The sequence below is a fragment of the Mustela putorius genome, unplaced genomic scaffold (genome assembly GCF_011764305.1).
Source record: "Mustela putorius furo isolate JIRA1106 unplaced genomic scaffold, ASM1176430v1.1 tig00003871_pilon_pilon_pilon, whole genome shotgun sequence".
Classification (NCBI taxonomy): Eukaryota; Metazoa; Chordata; class Mammalia; order Carnivora; family Mustelidae; genus Mustela; species Mustela putorius.
The window spans coordinates 2,697,121-2,712,654 of record NW_025422023.1 but is presented as its reverse complement, the minus strand read 5'-3'; the positions used below and the strand labels follow the sequence as shown (position 1 = coordinate 2,712,654).

General features: G+C 34.3%; 1 protein-coding gene across 10 annotated transcripts in view; it reads right to left on the bottom strand.

Moving 5' to 3' along the window:
* Positions 1-15,534, bottom strand: part of SMARCAD1 (SWI/SNF-related, matrix-associated actin-dependent regulator of chromatin, subfamily a, containing DEAD/H box 1) — a 77,239-nt gene that overhangs the window by 36,140 nt on the left and 25,565 nt on the right. For 6 of the 10 annotated variants that reach the window (XM_013058031.2, XM_013058032.2, XM_004756059.3 and 3 more), the window contains 4 exons: positions 13,022-13,088; positions 7,678-7,781; positions 1,271-1,372; positions 130-211 (listed from right to left, as the gene is read on the bottom strand). In XM_013058031.2, coding sequence (XP_012913485.1) covers positions 130-211; positions 1,271-1,372; positions 7,678-7,781; positions 13,022-13,088 — 355 coding nt within the window. The remainder of the gene's footprint in view (positions 1-129; positions 212-1,270; positions 1,373-7,677; positions 7,782-13,021; positions 13,089-15,534) is intronic. The other 4 variants (XM_004756055.2, XM_045067110.1, XM_004756057.3 and 1 more) reach the window with 1 other exon arrangement.

Below are 15,534 nucleotides of genomic sequence, written 5' to 3'. Positions count from 1 at the left end.
AATTTTTTTTACATCATTATTTACAAGATCTTTTGCAATCCCATTCTCTAATAAGTTTAGATTTTCTTATATACCAAAATAAGAACATAATGGGAAGTATGTGTTTTCTAGGACAGAAGAGCTAATTACCTTGGTCTTCTGCAAACACTTTTAAAGATTCTAATGCTTCTGTGTACATCCATTCATGTTCCTTCAGTACTTCCCTTAGTTCCTAGAAATAAGTCATTGATCTTTGTTAAAAATCTAAAATAAGCAACTTGCAATAAACTTTTATGCTCTTTTAAAAGTAAGTAAATCATCTGAAAATTCATATCTGATTATTTCACATTTGTTTATATGCTGCTTTACAAGTGGTTTCTGTGTACATGAAATTTCACCTCCATGAATTTTAAGTCTCAAAAGGAAAGGAAGCTAGACTTTCTCTCCATTTCTACTCTCCCTATAAAGTGCTCTGAATAAATAGAATAAAAAATGTTTGTTCAATTAAACTTCATCAGGTAGCTAGGCTTTTACAAACTGCCAACTTCAAAACAAAGAGTTTCAACACATATAAAGAACCAACATAACAACAAGATTTTGCATTTACCTTGTAAGAATTCAGCAGATGTACTACCTGTGCATATACCTGAATAAATCAATGCACGTGAGAATGTATTCTAAATGTTAAATAATGTGCTTCTACATATAATCCGGTGATAGAAGAGAAGCAAGCTTGGCATGAATATACAGACTGAGTATTCTTACTACTTACCAAGTAGAACAAACCTTATGGAATACTAAAATACTGAAATGCAGTATTATACTTCAAGATTCTTTTTTTCTTTAAAGTTTATTATTTATTTTTTAGTAATCTTGACACCCAATGTGAGGCCTGAACCCATGATCCTAACATCAAGAGTCATGCTTTTCTGACTGAGTCAACCAGGTACCCCTAACACTTTAAAATTCTTAATGAAAAATTTAAAGGACAAGAATATAAAAAAAGCTAAAACAGCTGATTTGGCTTTCTACATACTCACATTTCATAAATGAGTTCCAATTGTTATGTTTGTTATGATTATGGTCATTATGTTGATATAGTTAGCAATTAAAGTAAGTAAACAATGTAAAGAATTAACAAGCAGTATAAAGGTATTTTATAATATTAATAAGAGTATATTTAATTAGAAAAATGCAAAACACACCCTAAGCTTTTCCAGTTTATCTCAAACACTATTTTGTTCCAAATATTTAGCACACACTGATTAAATTTCTGTCCATGATCACCTACCTGCTTATCAAAATTGGGAAATTCCTTTTGCAATTTCAATACAATACTTTCTTGCTTTTCCCAATTATTACTAGATTCTGCAGACTCATTGGATTCTTCTCCCTAAAGGAAAGAAAAAAGAACCAATTAAGGAGATCATCTATAATGCTAACAGTCTTAAGACAATTACATTTATATTTGACTCAATTTGGAAATTAGCACATTAAGAATCCAAAAATGTTTCTTGTGAAAACTGACAAATTTTATCTTTAAGGATAAAAAATATTGCTGCTTTACGATCACAAAAAGACCTTGACTGCCTATCCAGTAACTCACACTTCATTCATAAAGCACTCAACATAAAATAAATCTACTAAAAGACTAGCATGTTCCTCGAATTACTCTAAATAAATCAGGTATACTTAAGTATATTTACTAATGGCAAATAAAAAAAAAGATTCAAATATCTCATCTATGCTCACAATTTTATATCTCCCTACAAATTTCAAATACTGAGAGAAAAAAGTTTACTTTTTGTTTGGTGCTGATTTACAGAATGGCTTAAGTATTAATTGTTCAGCCACACCATAAAAGTAACACAATAATAAAGAATTTATGTGAAACCAAAACATTAATCTGCAAATAATTATAGCTACTTAGACAATCTCTTTCTTCTTTGTCACTTGATTTAAAAAAACTGATTACAATTCCATATTTAAGGGGTGTCTGGTTGGCTCAGTCAGTTAAGTGCCCAACTTTAGTTATTGCTCAGGTTACGATGCCAGGGTCACAGGATCATGCTTTGCAATAGGCTCAGAGGGGAATCTGCTTGAGATTCTCTTTCTCCCTCTCAAAATAAATGAATATATCTTAAAAAAAATTCTTGGGTTCATGCATAAGAAAAATTTTTGCATTTAGATCAAAAAACATTTATTTAACTCTGCTTAGAACTATACCACATACCATACAATTAAGATATAGAAAAATACAGCCTCGTGTTTTCTTTTCTACCTCCTTTCTTAGCCAACAACTACATGTTATTTTTCTTTCCCTACCAAAGTAGCAATATTAAATTGAGTGAAACCTCTGCTGCACAAAGGTATAAAATGGTGTTCCACAAAACAAATGTAAATAAAATACTATGGAAGTTTGGAATTGAAGAAGAAAGCTGCATGTGTTTTTATAACAGTGAATGGCCGATCTGGGTTGAAGCACAGAGACCATGGGTAGACTGCAAGGCTGAAAAGTTGTATCAGAGCTAATACTGCATTTGGCCTGGAGTGTTAAATTGAGGTCAGCCTTTTTTAAGAAAGCAAAGGATTTTGAGCTGGGGAATAAAACACTAATATGTGAAGAAAGCATTTCAAAGCCCTCAGAAATTCATACTGCCACCCCCCCTTAAAAGCTGAAGACACTGAAACTCCAAGAACAAACCTTTTAGAGGTCATAAATAATAACTATCTGAGGCAAGAAGAGAAACTTGGGTGTCTAACTATACATTGGTATTTTTCTACTATGTAAATGTTTGCTAAACCCTAGTCATTCAGGTAGCACATTCCTGGTTTTAAATATATTAAATGTCCATCAAAGAATGAATGGGTAAACAAACTGTAGCATATACATAAAATGATGTATTATTCAGCTTTAAAAAAAGAAGTGCTGATACTGGCTACAATGTGGAAGAACTTCCTAAAACATTATGCTAAGTGAAAGCTAGACACAAAAGGTAACATACTGTATTACTTCTATTTATATGAAATAGCCAGAATAGGTACATCCACAGACAGAAAGCAGACTGGTGGCTGCCCCAGGGCTGGGAGAAGTAGAGAATGGAGAGAAATGATTTAAACGGGATGGCATGCTATTATGGGATGATAAAAAGATTTTGAAACTAGACAGGGGTGGTAGACTGGCAATGAACTGTTCATTCTAAAATGGTTAATTTTATGCTATGTGAATTTTACCTTAATAAAAAAAGTTTGACATTTGGAAAGCAGTAAAATATCTTTTGGGAATCAAATATATAATAGCACTAATTAAACATTCAGTAGATAGTATACCTCTCATTTGCTGTCTGCTCTCAGATTTAATAGTTCTGTCAGCTCTGCTAATCCCTGGTGACTTAAAATACCTATGCAATCCAGTGGTTACACTAGAGCTTTACAGAAGACAGGAGATACACAGAGTTCAGGCCTAGATCTGCCTTCAGTGGGCTGTAAGGTTATGAATTAATCTTGTGGTTATTTTTCCCATTCCAGAATGCAGAGCTGGACCAGACATATTTAGGACTGGCAGCAATCCCATATTAGCTCCTTGGCCCATGAAGTAAGAACCATTATTGGAGAAAAAAAAATCCAAGTTCCTAAAACTGAGGAGGGGACAGAGTGGGGAGGAAGGGGAAGAGAAGTATAAGTAGTAGCAGCAGTAGCAATACCATATCCTTGAAGGAATGGAGAGATGGAGATCACCATCCCATCCCAATGTAATGGGGACTCCTTGGCCTATCCAAAAGCTGGATGATGGGTTTTGGGGGATTATTTCAGGTTTATCAACAAATAGGTGATGACCCCAATTTTAACTACTATATCAGATGTGGTTATTTTTACTGGAGCAAATCAATAAAACTATGCAGTTATCAGTCTGCTGGATGCTTCTTCCCCCACTGCCTCCATCCCAATTAGAAAGGACAAGTCAAAGCAATTTGTTTTCATCTGGGCAGGGTCAGTGATGGACACACCTTTGCTGTCTTTAAGGCTATGGTAATTCTCCCACTCTTTCCTCATGTAGTAGTCTAGGACTGATAGTTTCGCACAATCCACAGAATTCACTTTAATCACCTACTCTGAAGACATCACACTGACTGAACTTGGTAGGCAGAAGTAGTACCTTATGTCAGTAATATACATGCATGCCAAAGAGTGGGAAATAACCACCCCACCAACTTCTGGGGACCACCACTTTCATAAATTTTATGGGGGATCCAATTTGGGCATGTTGCAAATGCCATTCCAAAAAAAAAAAAAAAGGAAAGAAAAGGGTGCATATAGTTTAATTCTACAAAAGAAGCACAACATCTGGTTGCCTCCTTCGACACTAGATGCAAAGTGGTGGGTGCTACTTAATTAGTTTACAAACTAACTCTTTACACTGTCACAGTTATAAATGTGTCCACATTAAGAGAAGGCTCTGTAGCAGATCCAGAATACAGTGCTCTGCCACTTGGGCTTCACAACCAAAAAGCAGAAGCAATGTTCTCAAAGAATCTGTTGCTAACAAGGATGCTGTATATGGTGTCTCTAGGAAGCCCTAATAGGAAATAACTGCAGAGACCCATAAGCTTTTGAAGCAAGGTCTGGTGTCCTTCTGCTGAAAACTACAGTCTGTTCTGCTACAACATGATATATGCACTTCCAAAATTACCGCACTGTGCAAAATCATGAAAATAATAATCTATAACAGTATTTAAGAAAAACTATATTAGAGGCACAACTTTCAATAACTCCATCAGTGACACATTAAAAAAAAAGAGAAAGGATTCTCGAAATAGGGTAGCACAATTTCACGTAAATTAAATGGTTAAGAAATACACAAATACTATAAAAAATATGAACTGAAGGCTGCTTGGGGAGTGTTAGCACTAGAAGGATGGCAGCTTATGAGTTACTGCAAAGTAGTAGAAGCGTTTATCTAAATGAACAGATTTGTTAACTTCAGCTATGGAATGGCATGGCTCACTGTCCTTGTGTTATCACTGCTGTACTGGCTGAAAATATAAAGAAATTATAAAATAAGCAAATATATATTTCTGCTCCTTTGCTAGCCCCTCCTTTCATACTAATACTGTCTATATATTTTTAACTTATTTATTTGAGCGAGATATAGAGAGCACGGTTGCAAGCCAGAAAGGAGCAGAGGGAGAGGGAGAGGCAGAGAATCTTAAGCTAACTCTGCACTAAGTATGGATCTCACAACCCTGAGATCATGACCTGAACTGAAATTAAGAGTTGGATGCTTATCTAACTGAGCCACCCAAGAGCCCCTGTCTGTATGGTTCTAAATTCAACTGAATCTATGCGTGACTCCTACTACATTCAGGATTAAAGCCACTATTTTCCAACCAGTACAACTGTTTCAGTAACACTTAGAGCACCTGCTAACTTGATGTGTTAAGCTGTCATGGTGTAGCCTTCTAGTCTTCACCATCATTGTTATCATCACCTTCTGCATACACATGGCCAGCAGCAGCAAATTACTGCAAGAGTTCTGTGATTAGATCATCAGAGTGGAACCCTAGCTCTTCAACATCTCCAATTTCTATTTCTTCAAATCTAACCTGCTTTCTTAAATCAAGACAGCTTGTTCTAAATTTTAGAAACTTCTTTAGAGAATCAAAATCTTCCATAATCACAATTAAGTCAAGGAGAGTTTCCCACCACATATAATGCAAACACTCTTTTATGACTCTAGGCTTTTACATTGGTAGCAATGAACATTCTGATGTTAAATCTGTTCCCAAATTCTATAATCACATCTGCATTTTTTCCGTAATAACAATTAGCATCTTAAATGCTCACTTTAAATAGTAAGCCATAAATGCTTTTTAACACCGGGCTATCTCAGAAAGGTGATTTTCTGAAGCAAAAAGAAGGGAAAAAAATGTGATTAAGTTAAGTTTTTGTAAATAGGCAAGCTGATGCATTTTAAGAGTTTTTAATTAAATTTTTTCATTTGTTTTTATTTTTACAATAATTCTCTTATAACAGACAAGAATTAAGTAAAAGTATCAATGCAGATTTGAGCAATCCATCCATTTTTCCTATACCTGTAGTGAACCATAAGTCTGACTTTCTTTTAAAAGGCTCAGCTCAGTTTGGTTAGTAATAAACTACTAATGGTTTTAGCTCTAAGTTTCCACCTGGCACTAGGACTGAACATCACAGTAATGCTATCTTTCAAAGCCCTAATTCCTGTTTTTTGTCTTTCAGATTTGGGACCTGTAAGGCAGGTGCTGGAACAGATACCTGTTTCACCAAAACTGAGACTTTAATTTAATGTACAGTTGCTTCCTTTAGTTTACTTCTGTAACTACCTGGAAAATTCTTTTGCAGCTTTCCCATCTGCACTCATCGCTTTGTGTGACAGTTGATGGGCACAGGAATTTGCAGCACTGTTTGAAACCACTAAAGAACCACTAGTGAAACCATGTTCCTCAACACTTAGAAGCAGCAGGCTTATAGAACAGTGGTACCACTTAGTGAAAATTCAGCAAATGAAACACCCAAGTCTGATGTGTTACTCAACAGAATGTACAAAGAAAGTAAATGCTTTACATCAGCAATCAATATGATGCTATTTTTCCCACAGCCATTACACAGAGATCTGTGAACTAAAATGTGGGCCTAGTCTCTTATACTACAACTGTTCCTTATGCCTAAAAAACCCAGTCACAAAATTTTTACTTCCCATCGTATTAGTTCTTAAGGAAAAAATGCTTCCACATAGGGACATAACAAATATCTCATTAAGTTAGGGTAGAGGGACGCCTGGGTGGCTCAGTTGGTTGGACGACTGCCTTCGGCTCAGGTCATGATCCCGGAGTCCCGGGATCGAGTCCCGCATCAGGCTCCCAGCTCCATGGGAAGTCTGCTTCGCTCTCTGACCTTCTCCTAGCTCATGCTCTCTCTCACTGTTTCTCTCTCAAATAAATAAATAAAATCTTAAAAAAAAAAAAAAAAAAAGTTAGGGTAGAGATTGCCATTGCCACCTGGCTACTCTGAGCTTCTTATACCATCAAACCACAGATTTAAAAAAAAAAAAAAAAAAAGGTTACTATACTAGTTGGGATATCTGATTTTGGTTTTGATTACCTTACCAAGAAGAAAATATGTTGTCTTGAATGCAGGCAGGGAGGACTATGTCTGGTTTCACTGGGAGGCCTCTCGGTAGTTCAAGACATAAAGTGGAACTTTATGAAAACGTAACTTTAGAAACTTTAGAAAACATATAGTTTTCTAATGGAAAACTATAGAGTAATCCAATAAAAGCATAACTGTAATTATTTTTAGATAAGCAGTTAAATATCAAATATGTCATCTAGAAGGATTATAAATAGCTGCACTGAGGAGGAAATGGTGCTTGTGGTGATAACAGCTGTTTTTCCTAAGTGTTCAACTATATATTAAAAGTGTATTTTCCCAAAGTTACTTTATTATGCCACTAGAATATTTTTAATAATTCATTTTATAACTCAGAGATAAGCAATTAATACCAGATAAATTAAAAAGAAAGCAAAACGTCATAAACAAATGCAAACACATTCTGATTTGGCTGTGAAAAAAGGAGTGATTCATTTAGGTCTAATATCCACAGATTCAAGATATTCTATGCCTAACAGCTGATTTTGATATTGCAATTCAAATGTAACTTACATGATCCAATCTTTTCTTTTTTATAGACTGATCATCATTAAATTCATCTTCCTCATACGGCTCTGAAGAAGAAGATAATTTTCTTTTCCTGGGTCCACCACCTTCTAAAACAGAGAAGAACAATCAGAGTCTGCACAGCCATTATAAGCAGCATTAATGCAAAATGAAGGCAAAAATGTTATTATAATGAATACTTATGCAGACAGTTCTCTTGACATCAGGCCCAATGTTATTTTTCTACATATCATTTATACTCAGTAAATGTCAACTGAATTAAAGGAAAAACAGAAACACTTACCAGTCTTTCAAAAGTTTTAGAAATCACTATAATCGTGTTATTTGTAAACCATCATGTTATTTAATTATAACATATATCACTAAACTGACAGGTAATTCCACAGAGCAATACTGAAAGGAAAGGGTTCTCCCTGGTGACTGACTACTCAGCACTGAAGAAAAGTTGAGCCCTACCACTGTAGCTTATTTGAATACCATCACTGATAACAGTAATTGTTTATTATGTACCAGGCTATGCAAAGGGCTTTTACTAACTCTTGTTTCATTTACTTTTCACAATAACCTTACAAAGTAGTTAACAGTCTCTCTCATTAAACAAATAAGGAGCATGTGAAATACAGACAGCTCAAGCAATTAATGCTCTAAACCTAAAACCAAGAGAGTATAACATACAGGCTCTAACGGTGATAGAAAATTTACATATTCTGTCATAACTGAAAGAAAAACTCAATCTACATGATCTTAAGAAGCTGTATTACAGGGGTACATAGCTGGCTCAGTAGATAGACCACATGACTCAATCTCAGGGTTGTTAATTCAACCCCACATTGGGTGTAGAGGTTACTTAAAAATAAGATCTTAAAAAACAAAAAAGGGAAGCTATATTACATATTTGTACTTTGAATACATTTATCTATTTCTTATATATCAGAGAGAAAATTCCTCAGACATACTGCTGTGCTAATATGAAAACATCTGCTAAAGTTCACAAAAGTGCAGTAGTAATTAAATCAGTACCGACTATGCTGTTAGAAATTAAAACCTATAGAAGTACAATATTCAAACTAAACATTAACATGACAGCTTTTAAGCTGAAAGCCTACAAATTTTATAATATAGTTGTAACAAAGTGTTATTAACGTTTTAAAGTATAATTTCATGTAAGTATGGTTAGTATCTTCTAATTTATTTCACAAAGTTAATGTGCATTCTGCAGATAGCAACGAATTCCCATTATTTACTTTAAAAAGAATTATTACCCATATATTTACTGGGGTAGGGTGAGCATGGTTAGTCAATAGTCTAAGTCTGAAAAAAACCTCAAATCTGATGATTTATGCCATGTGACCTAGACATGTTTCTTTCCTAAAAGAACAAGAACTTTGTTTTGTCAATAAAGGATTCTTCAACCTTAATTATCTGTTTAAACATCTTCCCTTTTTGTTAATATTATGACATCAAATATTTACATGTATTTAAAGTGGCTACAGGCAAAAAATTTGCAAAATATGGGAGAGAAAATGCAAATCTAAAATTTTAGTATGAGGTTACATAACAGCACAGAATGCTGCCTACATCTAAATCTACTCTATTTACAATAAATTAAAAATTCTGTATGTATCTGTTATGTTGTACTCACCTCAAGTGTATCTACTGTTTGTCACCATACAATGCTATTACAGTATCACTGACTATATTCCCTGTGCTGTGAGATGTGCTCATGTGTGATGAGTACAGCATAAGGTATAATTATTGAATCACTGTTGTATACCAGAAACTCATGAAATACTGTGTTAGCTATACTTCAATAAAAGAATTTTTTTATATATCCAAAAGAAAACAAATTAGTATTTTATACTAAAAAGAACTTCCAAATTGTGTTTCATAAATTTCCATCTTTAATTGGAAGCATCCATCAATTTCAGGGGAAAAAAAAAAAGTTAAAATTTTACCTCATACCCCAGATAAAAATAAATTTCATCTAAGTTCAGTATTAAACCAAAAAAATAAATAAATAAAACATGAAACTGTAAAAAGAAACAGACAAAAAACACATAGAGGCAGTTCAACAGGAAAAAAAATGAAAAGATGCTTACCTTCCTTAGTAATTAAAAACAGGTAAAATAAAAAAATAAAATAAAACAATTTTTCATCCATTAAAAAATAGTAGACAGTCCTAGCAGACCACAGGAAAAGGCACTTTTAAACATTATGCACTGTTATACCTTTTTTGGAAGGCAATGTAAATAATACATCTTAGAATTTCAGACATCTTTTAGTCCAACAATTCCTTTTCTAAGAATTTATTCAACAGAACTGATGGAAATGTGTGCTTAAGTATACATACAAGACTTCTGTCTAAATGCCCAAGATATTAAACAAATTAGAATATACACATAAATCCTACTGTTGTAAATCAGGTAGACTTTCAAAGATATACATGGAAAGATGTCTCTATAATAAATAAATTTTATTATAAATAATAAAAGCAGAAACATAAAAGGGACACAATCACCTAAAAATGCTTTGCTTATTTTTATACAAACACAGAGAAGTGGAAGAAATAGCTAGAGACTCCTGACAACATCAGTAAACTTGTATTATTACTTTTTAAAACAGGGTAAAAACTTCGGACACATACACATTATCTTTGTTTTTGTAACCTAGTATTTTTTTTTCTTGTAACTTAGTATTCTTAAAAGAAAACTTTCAGAAAGCAATGCATAAAAGGTACCCCTATTGTTTAACATGTGAAATATTATCTATAAGAAATTACAATTTGTGCTAAAACCAATCCAACATCATGATGTGTAGAATTGTCCAAAATAACTTATAGATACTTAGAAAGGCCTTTTTGGGGAAAACTATCCTAATATATCCAAAATAGTTTCTTATCCTAATGATACTACATATTGAAAGCTATCTTATGTTGGTGAGGCAAAGCTGTCATTATTCTAATCTATATATCACCTCAGAAGTGTAATGTACTAAAGATGAAGATGACTAATACGACGGTCTAGTTTATTCTAGAATGAAGCATGGAAGTCTACTTTAAAAACAAGAAAACTCTGATTTCTTGTTTCCTTATAACTTTCCACAAGAAAATATTTATTATTATTATTAATACTGCCATGGAGCCTAATAGAGGGCTTGAACTCACAACCCTGAGATCAAGACTGAGCTGAAATCAAGAGTCGACAATTAACCAACTGAGCTACCCAGGTGCCCCCAAAACACTTTTTTTAATAAGAAACAGTATCAGTGTACAGTGCAAGAATGAAAAGAAGAAAAAAACTCAGATGAAGTACAAATTTTTTTGAGGACTGTGAACTCCATGAAGGCAAAGGTTTTGTCCATTTTGTTTCCTTATGTATCCTCAATGCCTAAAATAGTATCCGGCACCTAGTAGTAGATGCACAATAAAGATTTGTTAAATTAATATATAAAGCTGAATGATGTAAGTTGCTCAAGAGAAAAAAAATTATATATTTTTTATATATATATTATAGAGCTTTTTCTACAAATCTGGAAAGATTATGGAATATTGCGATATTGTAAGAACAAGAAAATATATGTAAAACTTCCCAAACCATTTTGCAACTCAACAAATGTTCAATGAGTCTACCATTTTTCAGGAACTTTTACAGTAAGTGCTAGGGCTATGGTAATGAGGGAAATATAGTCAACCTTCTCCTATAGCATTTTCTATCATCAGAGAGCCTGTAAGAACAAATGACTGCTAACATTTACTATGTTAGCATACTTAATATGTACCACACACTACAGTAAGAAATTTATATTAACTTTAATCACTTCTTCACAACAACCTATGAGTTCAATACTATTATTATACTATTTTACTGCTAAGGAAACAGACACATGGAGAGTTAGGCAACACTGCCCAAGGTCACACAGCCAGTAAGTCGAAGAGGAAGAAGCTTAACATTCTGTATAGGTAGCACCCACACAACACAATACTATTCCCTAACTCAAACTGAAGAAATGAAAGATTTAAAATATTTCATAGGGATGAAACAATTTCATCATTGGAATGCACTCCATCAGAATCTACTTGGTTAGAGGTACAAGTGAGATAGGTAACTGTTGAAGAGAAATGATAGGCCCGTGGGAACATACTACACTATCTTATATTTTTCCCTACGTATTTTAACGTTTCAAAAAATTTTTAAAAGCTAAAAAGATCCACTTAGGGAAATAGGCATTTATTCACACAATGTTGATGAAACAATAAATCAGTACGACCTTTAAAAAGGTAACATGGAAGTACATATTAAACTTTTAAATATGTATATCCTTTGATTCAGCATCCTAGTTTGAAATTTAGCCTGCAGGGATAATAATATAAAGCTTTCCTTATAAGGTTATTTACTTTTGTATTACAGTAACAAAATAATGGAAATAAAAAGGCTAATTAACAAAGAAATAGTTAATAAATGAACCATACAGGTAGTTACAGAGGAATGTTATGGGCAATATTTCAAAATTGGATAAATCTGATTGTTCTGATGAGTTATCTATCATAAATCATCACGTGATTTTTTTAAAAAATGCAAACCAATATGACTATTGCATATCCTAATTAAATGTGTGTGTATGTGCTGTGTAATGGTAGGTTTGAGCACAGGAAAAGTTGAAAATGATACAAAACAAATTTAAGAGTGGTTAATGGAGTGTGAGTTTGTTTTCATTCCTTAAATGCTTTTTTGATTATAGGTTATTTTTACTTGTTTGGTATATACAAGTTGAGGGGGGGGAGACCAAAACAGTATCTCTTTAGCTTTTATATTGCAAGGTCCTTCAAATGCATTTATTTTTGTATCCCAAGCCTGAAACATAGCATAAATATTTACTAAATGAAGGAATCCTGATTACCAGCTAGGACTTTCCACAAGACATTATGTTCCTACTGACTCAGATTTGTAGACCTGTAAATAAAACCACAATGCAATTAGAAAGGACACTTAAGAAAGAAAATATACCTTCCAAAACTTCACTGTTACGAGACCTGATCTGTAGAAAACAAGCAAAATTACCAATGAAAACCTGCCCCCTCCCTAGGGGGAGAAAAAGAAAATCAGTCTAGAAAATTTGGTTCCCAAACAGCTGCATGACCTCAGGTACGTCACTTAAACTTCTTAAGCTTCAGTTTCTTCATTTAAAAAAACTGAAGCCATTAAAAACTCATAAGGTTCCTGCAAGAATTCATGAAGGTGCTTAGTAAACTGTAGAGCAACTACTAAAAATGTGAAGATATTTATTATTATAAAACTAATAATCAAATGGCTAGAAACAAAGTCAGGCCTACCTGCATCACCAAACATCAGCAAGGCGGCAGCAATTGCTCCATCCATAGTGCTTGTTGATTCAATCAACTAACAGAATGAGAAGAGATTGTTTTAAAAATAACACTTTAAGAAATATTTAACAAAAGTCTGCACATCTTAAAAAGTAAGCACATCTTAAAGTAAGCACATCTTAAAACGTTATTGGACTTGTGCTCGCTTTGGCAGCACATATACTAAAATTGGACTTACTCATCATCCCTATGTACTGAAATATATATAGTATATTCAAGGTTTTGTTATTTTAATTTTTTAATTACAAAGTTCTGCATTAAAGCCTTAAAAACTCCCTACTTATGTGCTTATGTGTCCAGGCAGTGTGTGTTGAGAGAGAGAGAGAGAGACAAACAGAGAAGGAAGGAGAAGGGACACTGGTAGACATTTGTACTATTCTTCTTAGAATATGAAAAAATAAACCACAATTCTGCAATCATTTTCTTAAATCTAATACTTGTTAAGATGAGTGGGACAAAAAGTTCTTTTTGATTTTTCTTCTATCTCTGAGTTGCCTGAATTTATTCAAGAACATATTCAGATACTATTTATATAATTAATAACTTCAATATAAAATTTTTATACTGATTTATAACATTCTGCATTTCAAAAGAAGCTAAACATCCCATAATTTTCCCTTGCTATAGTAAGAATGGTCTCTTCTACTAGTCTTCCTAATCTTGGATCCTTTAATATCTTGTAAGCCCCTCTTCATTTTCAAAATAGTCAAAGCATATTCTTATCAAGTCCAGGACTAAATTTGCATTTTACAACTTCTTGAATTCTTCTATATGGGTGTTGTATGGGTGTAAGAGCCTTTGCAGAGTATATTATAAATGTCACCTTCAAATCTCTTGAAATAATAGGGATCAGCTGAAATGCTCTGCTTTGGACTGAAACACTAAATTCCCTAAATTTCAAATACTGACTAATGAAATATGCCTACAAATTCTGCGTATCAGGACGCCTGGGTGGCTCAGTTGGTTAAGCAGCTGCCTTCGGCTCAGGTCATGATCCCAGCGTCCTGGGATCGAGTCCCACATCGGGCTCCTTGCTTGGCAGGGAGTCTGCTTCTCCCTCTCCCTGCCATTCTGTCTGCCTGTGTTCACACGCTCTCTCTGACAAATAAATAAAAAAATCTTAAAAAAAAAAAAATTCTGCGAATCGATCCTATTTTCCCATTGTAATTACAAAATTAGAGATAAATATTCTTACAGAAGAAAAATAATGTGAACAATTAGCAATCAGACTAAAGTATTTTTTTTTAAAGATTTTATTTATTTATTTGACAGAGAGAGATCACAAACAGGCAGAGAGGCAGGCAGAGAGAGAGGAGGAAGCAGGCTCCCTGCTGAGCAGAGAGCCTGATGCAGGGCTCGATCCCAGGTCCCTGGGATCATGACCTGAGCCGAAGGCAGCGGCTTAACCCACTGAGCCACCCAGGCGCCCCGGGACTAAAGTATTTTTAAACTGAGAATTGTTCCTCTGAATATTTAATACTCCATCATGTTTATTCTGTTGGAAGCGATTTCCAACACTGTAAGCAGCCCCTGTAGCTATTAGTTGCTACATTTATTGTCTTCTTATTCTAGAAAGAATTACATCCAGAGGAAAATAACACTGCTAGTAGGGTGCAGACTCAAGATCCACTGAAGCTTCAGTCAGCTAACAGCAAGAAGGTATCAAAATGATTTGGGAGAAAAGATTCATGTTGTAAGTAATGGAGGATAATAATAATTTATTCTACTGAGTTTAAACGAGCAGGCCCAGGACAGCCTTCAGTTCAGACACGCTGTTGGGGTTGAATAGTACTTCTTTCTTTAGTTACCACAGGGGCACTTGGGTGGCTCAGCTGGTTAAGTTTGAGTATCTGCCTTGGGCTCAGATCATGATCCTAGAGTCCTGGGACTGAGCCCTTCTCCTCAGCAGGGTGCCTGCTTTTCCCTCAGCCTCCCTCTCCCCTTATCATGTTCTCTCTCAAACAAATAAATAAAATCTTTAAAAAATTAGCTAACCATAAAAGTTAATGAAGTACTGATGTAACATGGATGAACCTGACACCCTTTTGCTAAATGATGCCAATTCACAAGCCAGATCATAAAAGACCACATATTATATCCTACCATTTATATAAAATGTGAACAGACAAATCTATAAAGACAGAGATTGGTGGCTGCCTAGAGCAAGGGGAGGGAAATGCAGAATGACTGTTAATGAATACAAAGTTTCTTTCTAGGGATGCCTGGGTAGCTCAGTCAGTTAAGCCTCTGCCTTAGGTTCAGGTCATGATTGATCCTAGGATCCTGGGATCCCTCCCACATAGGGCTCCTTGCTCAGCAGGGAGCCTGCTTCTCCCTCTCCCCCCCTCCCTCTGCTTGTGCATGCACTGTCTCACTCTCTGACAAACAAAATTAATACATCTTTTTTTAAAAAAGTTTCTTTTTGGAAAGATTAAAATGTTCTAAAATTAGATTATGGGAAT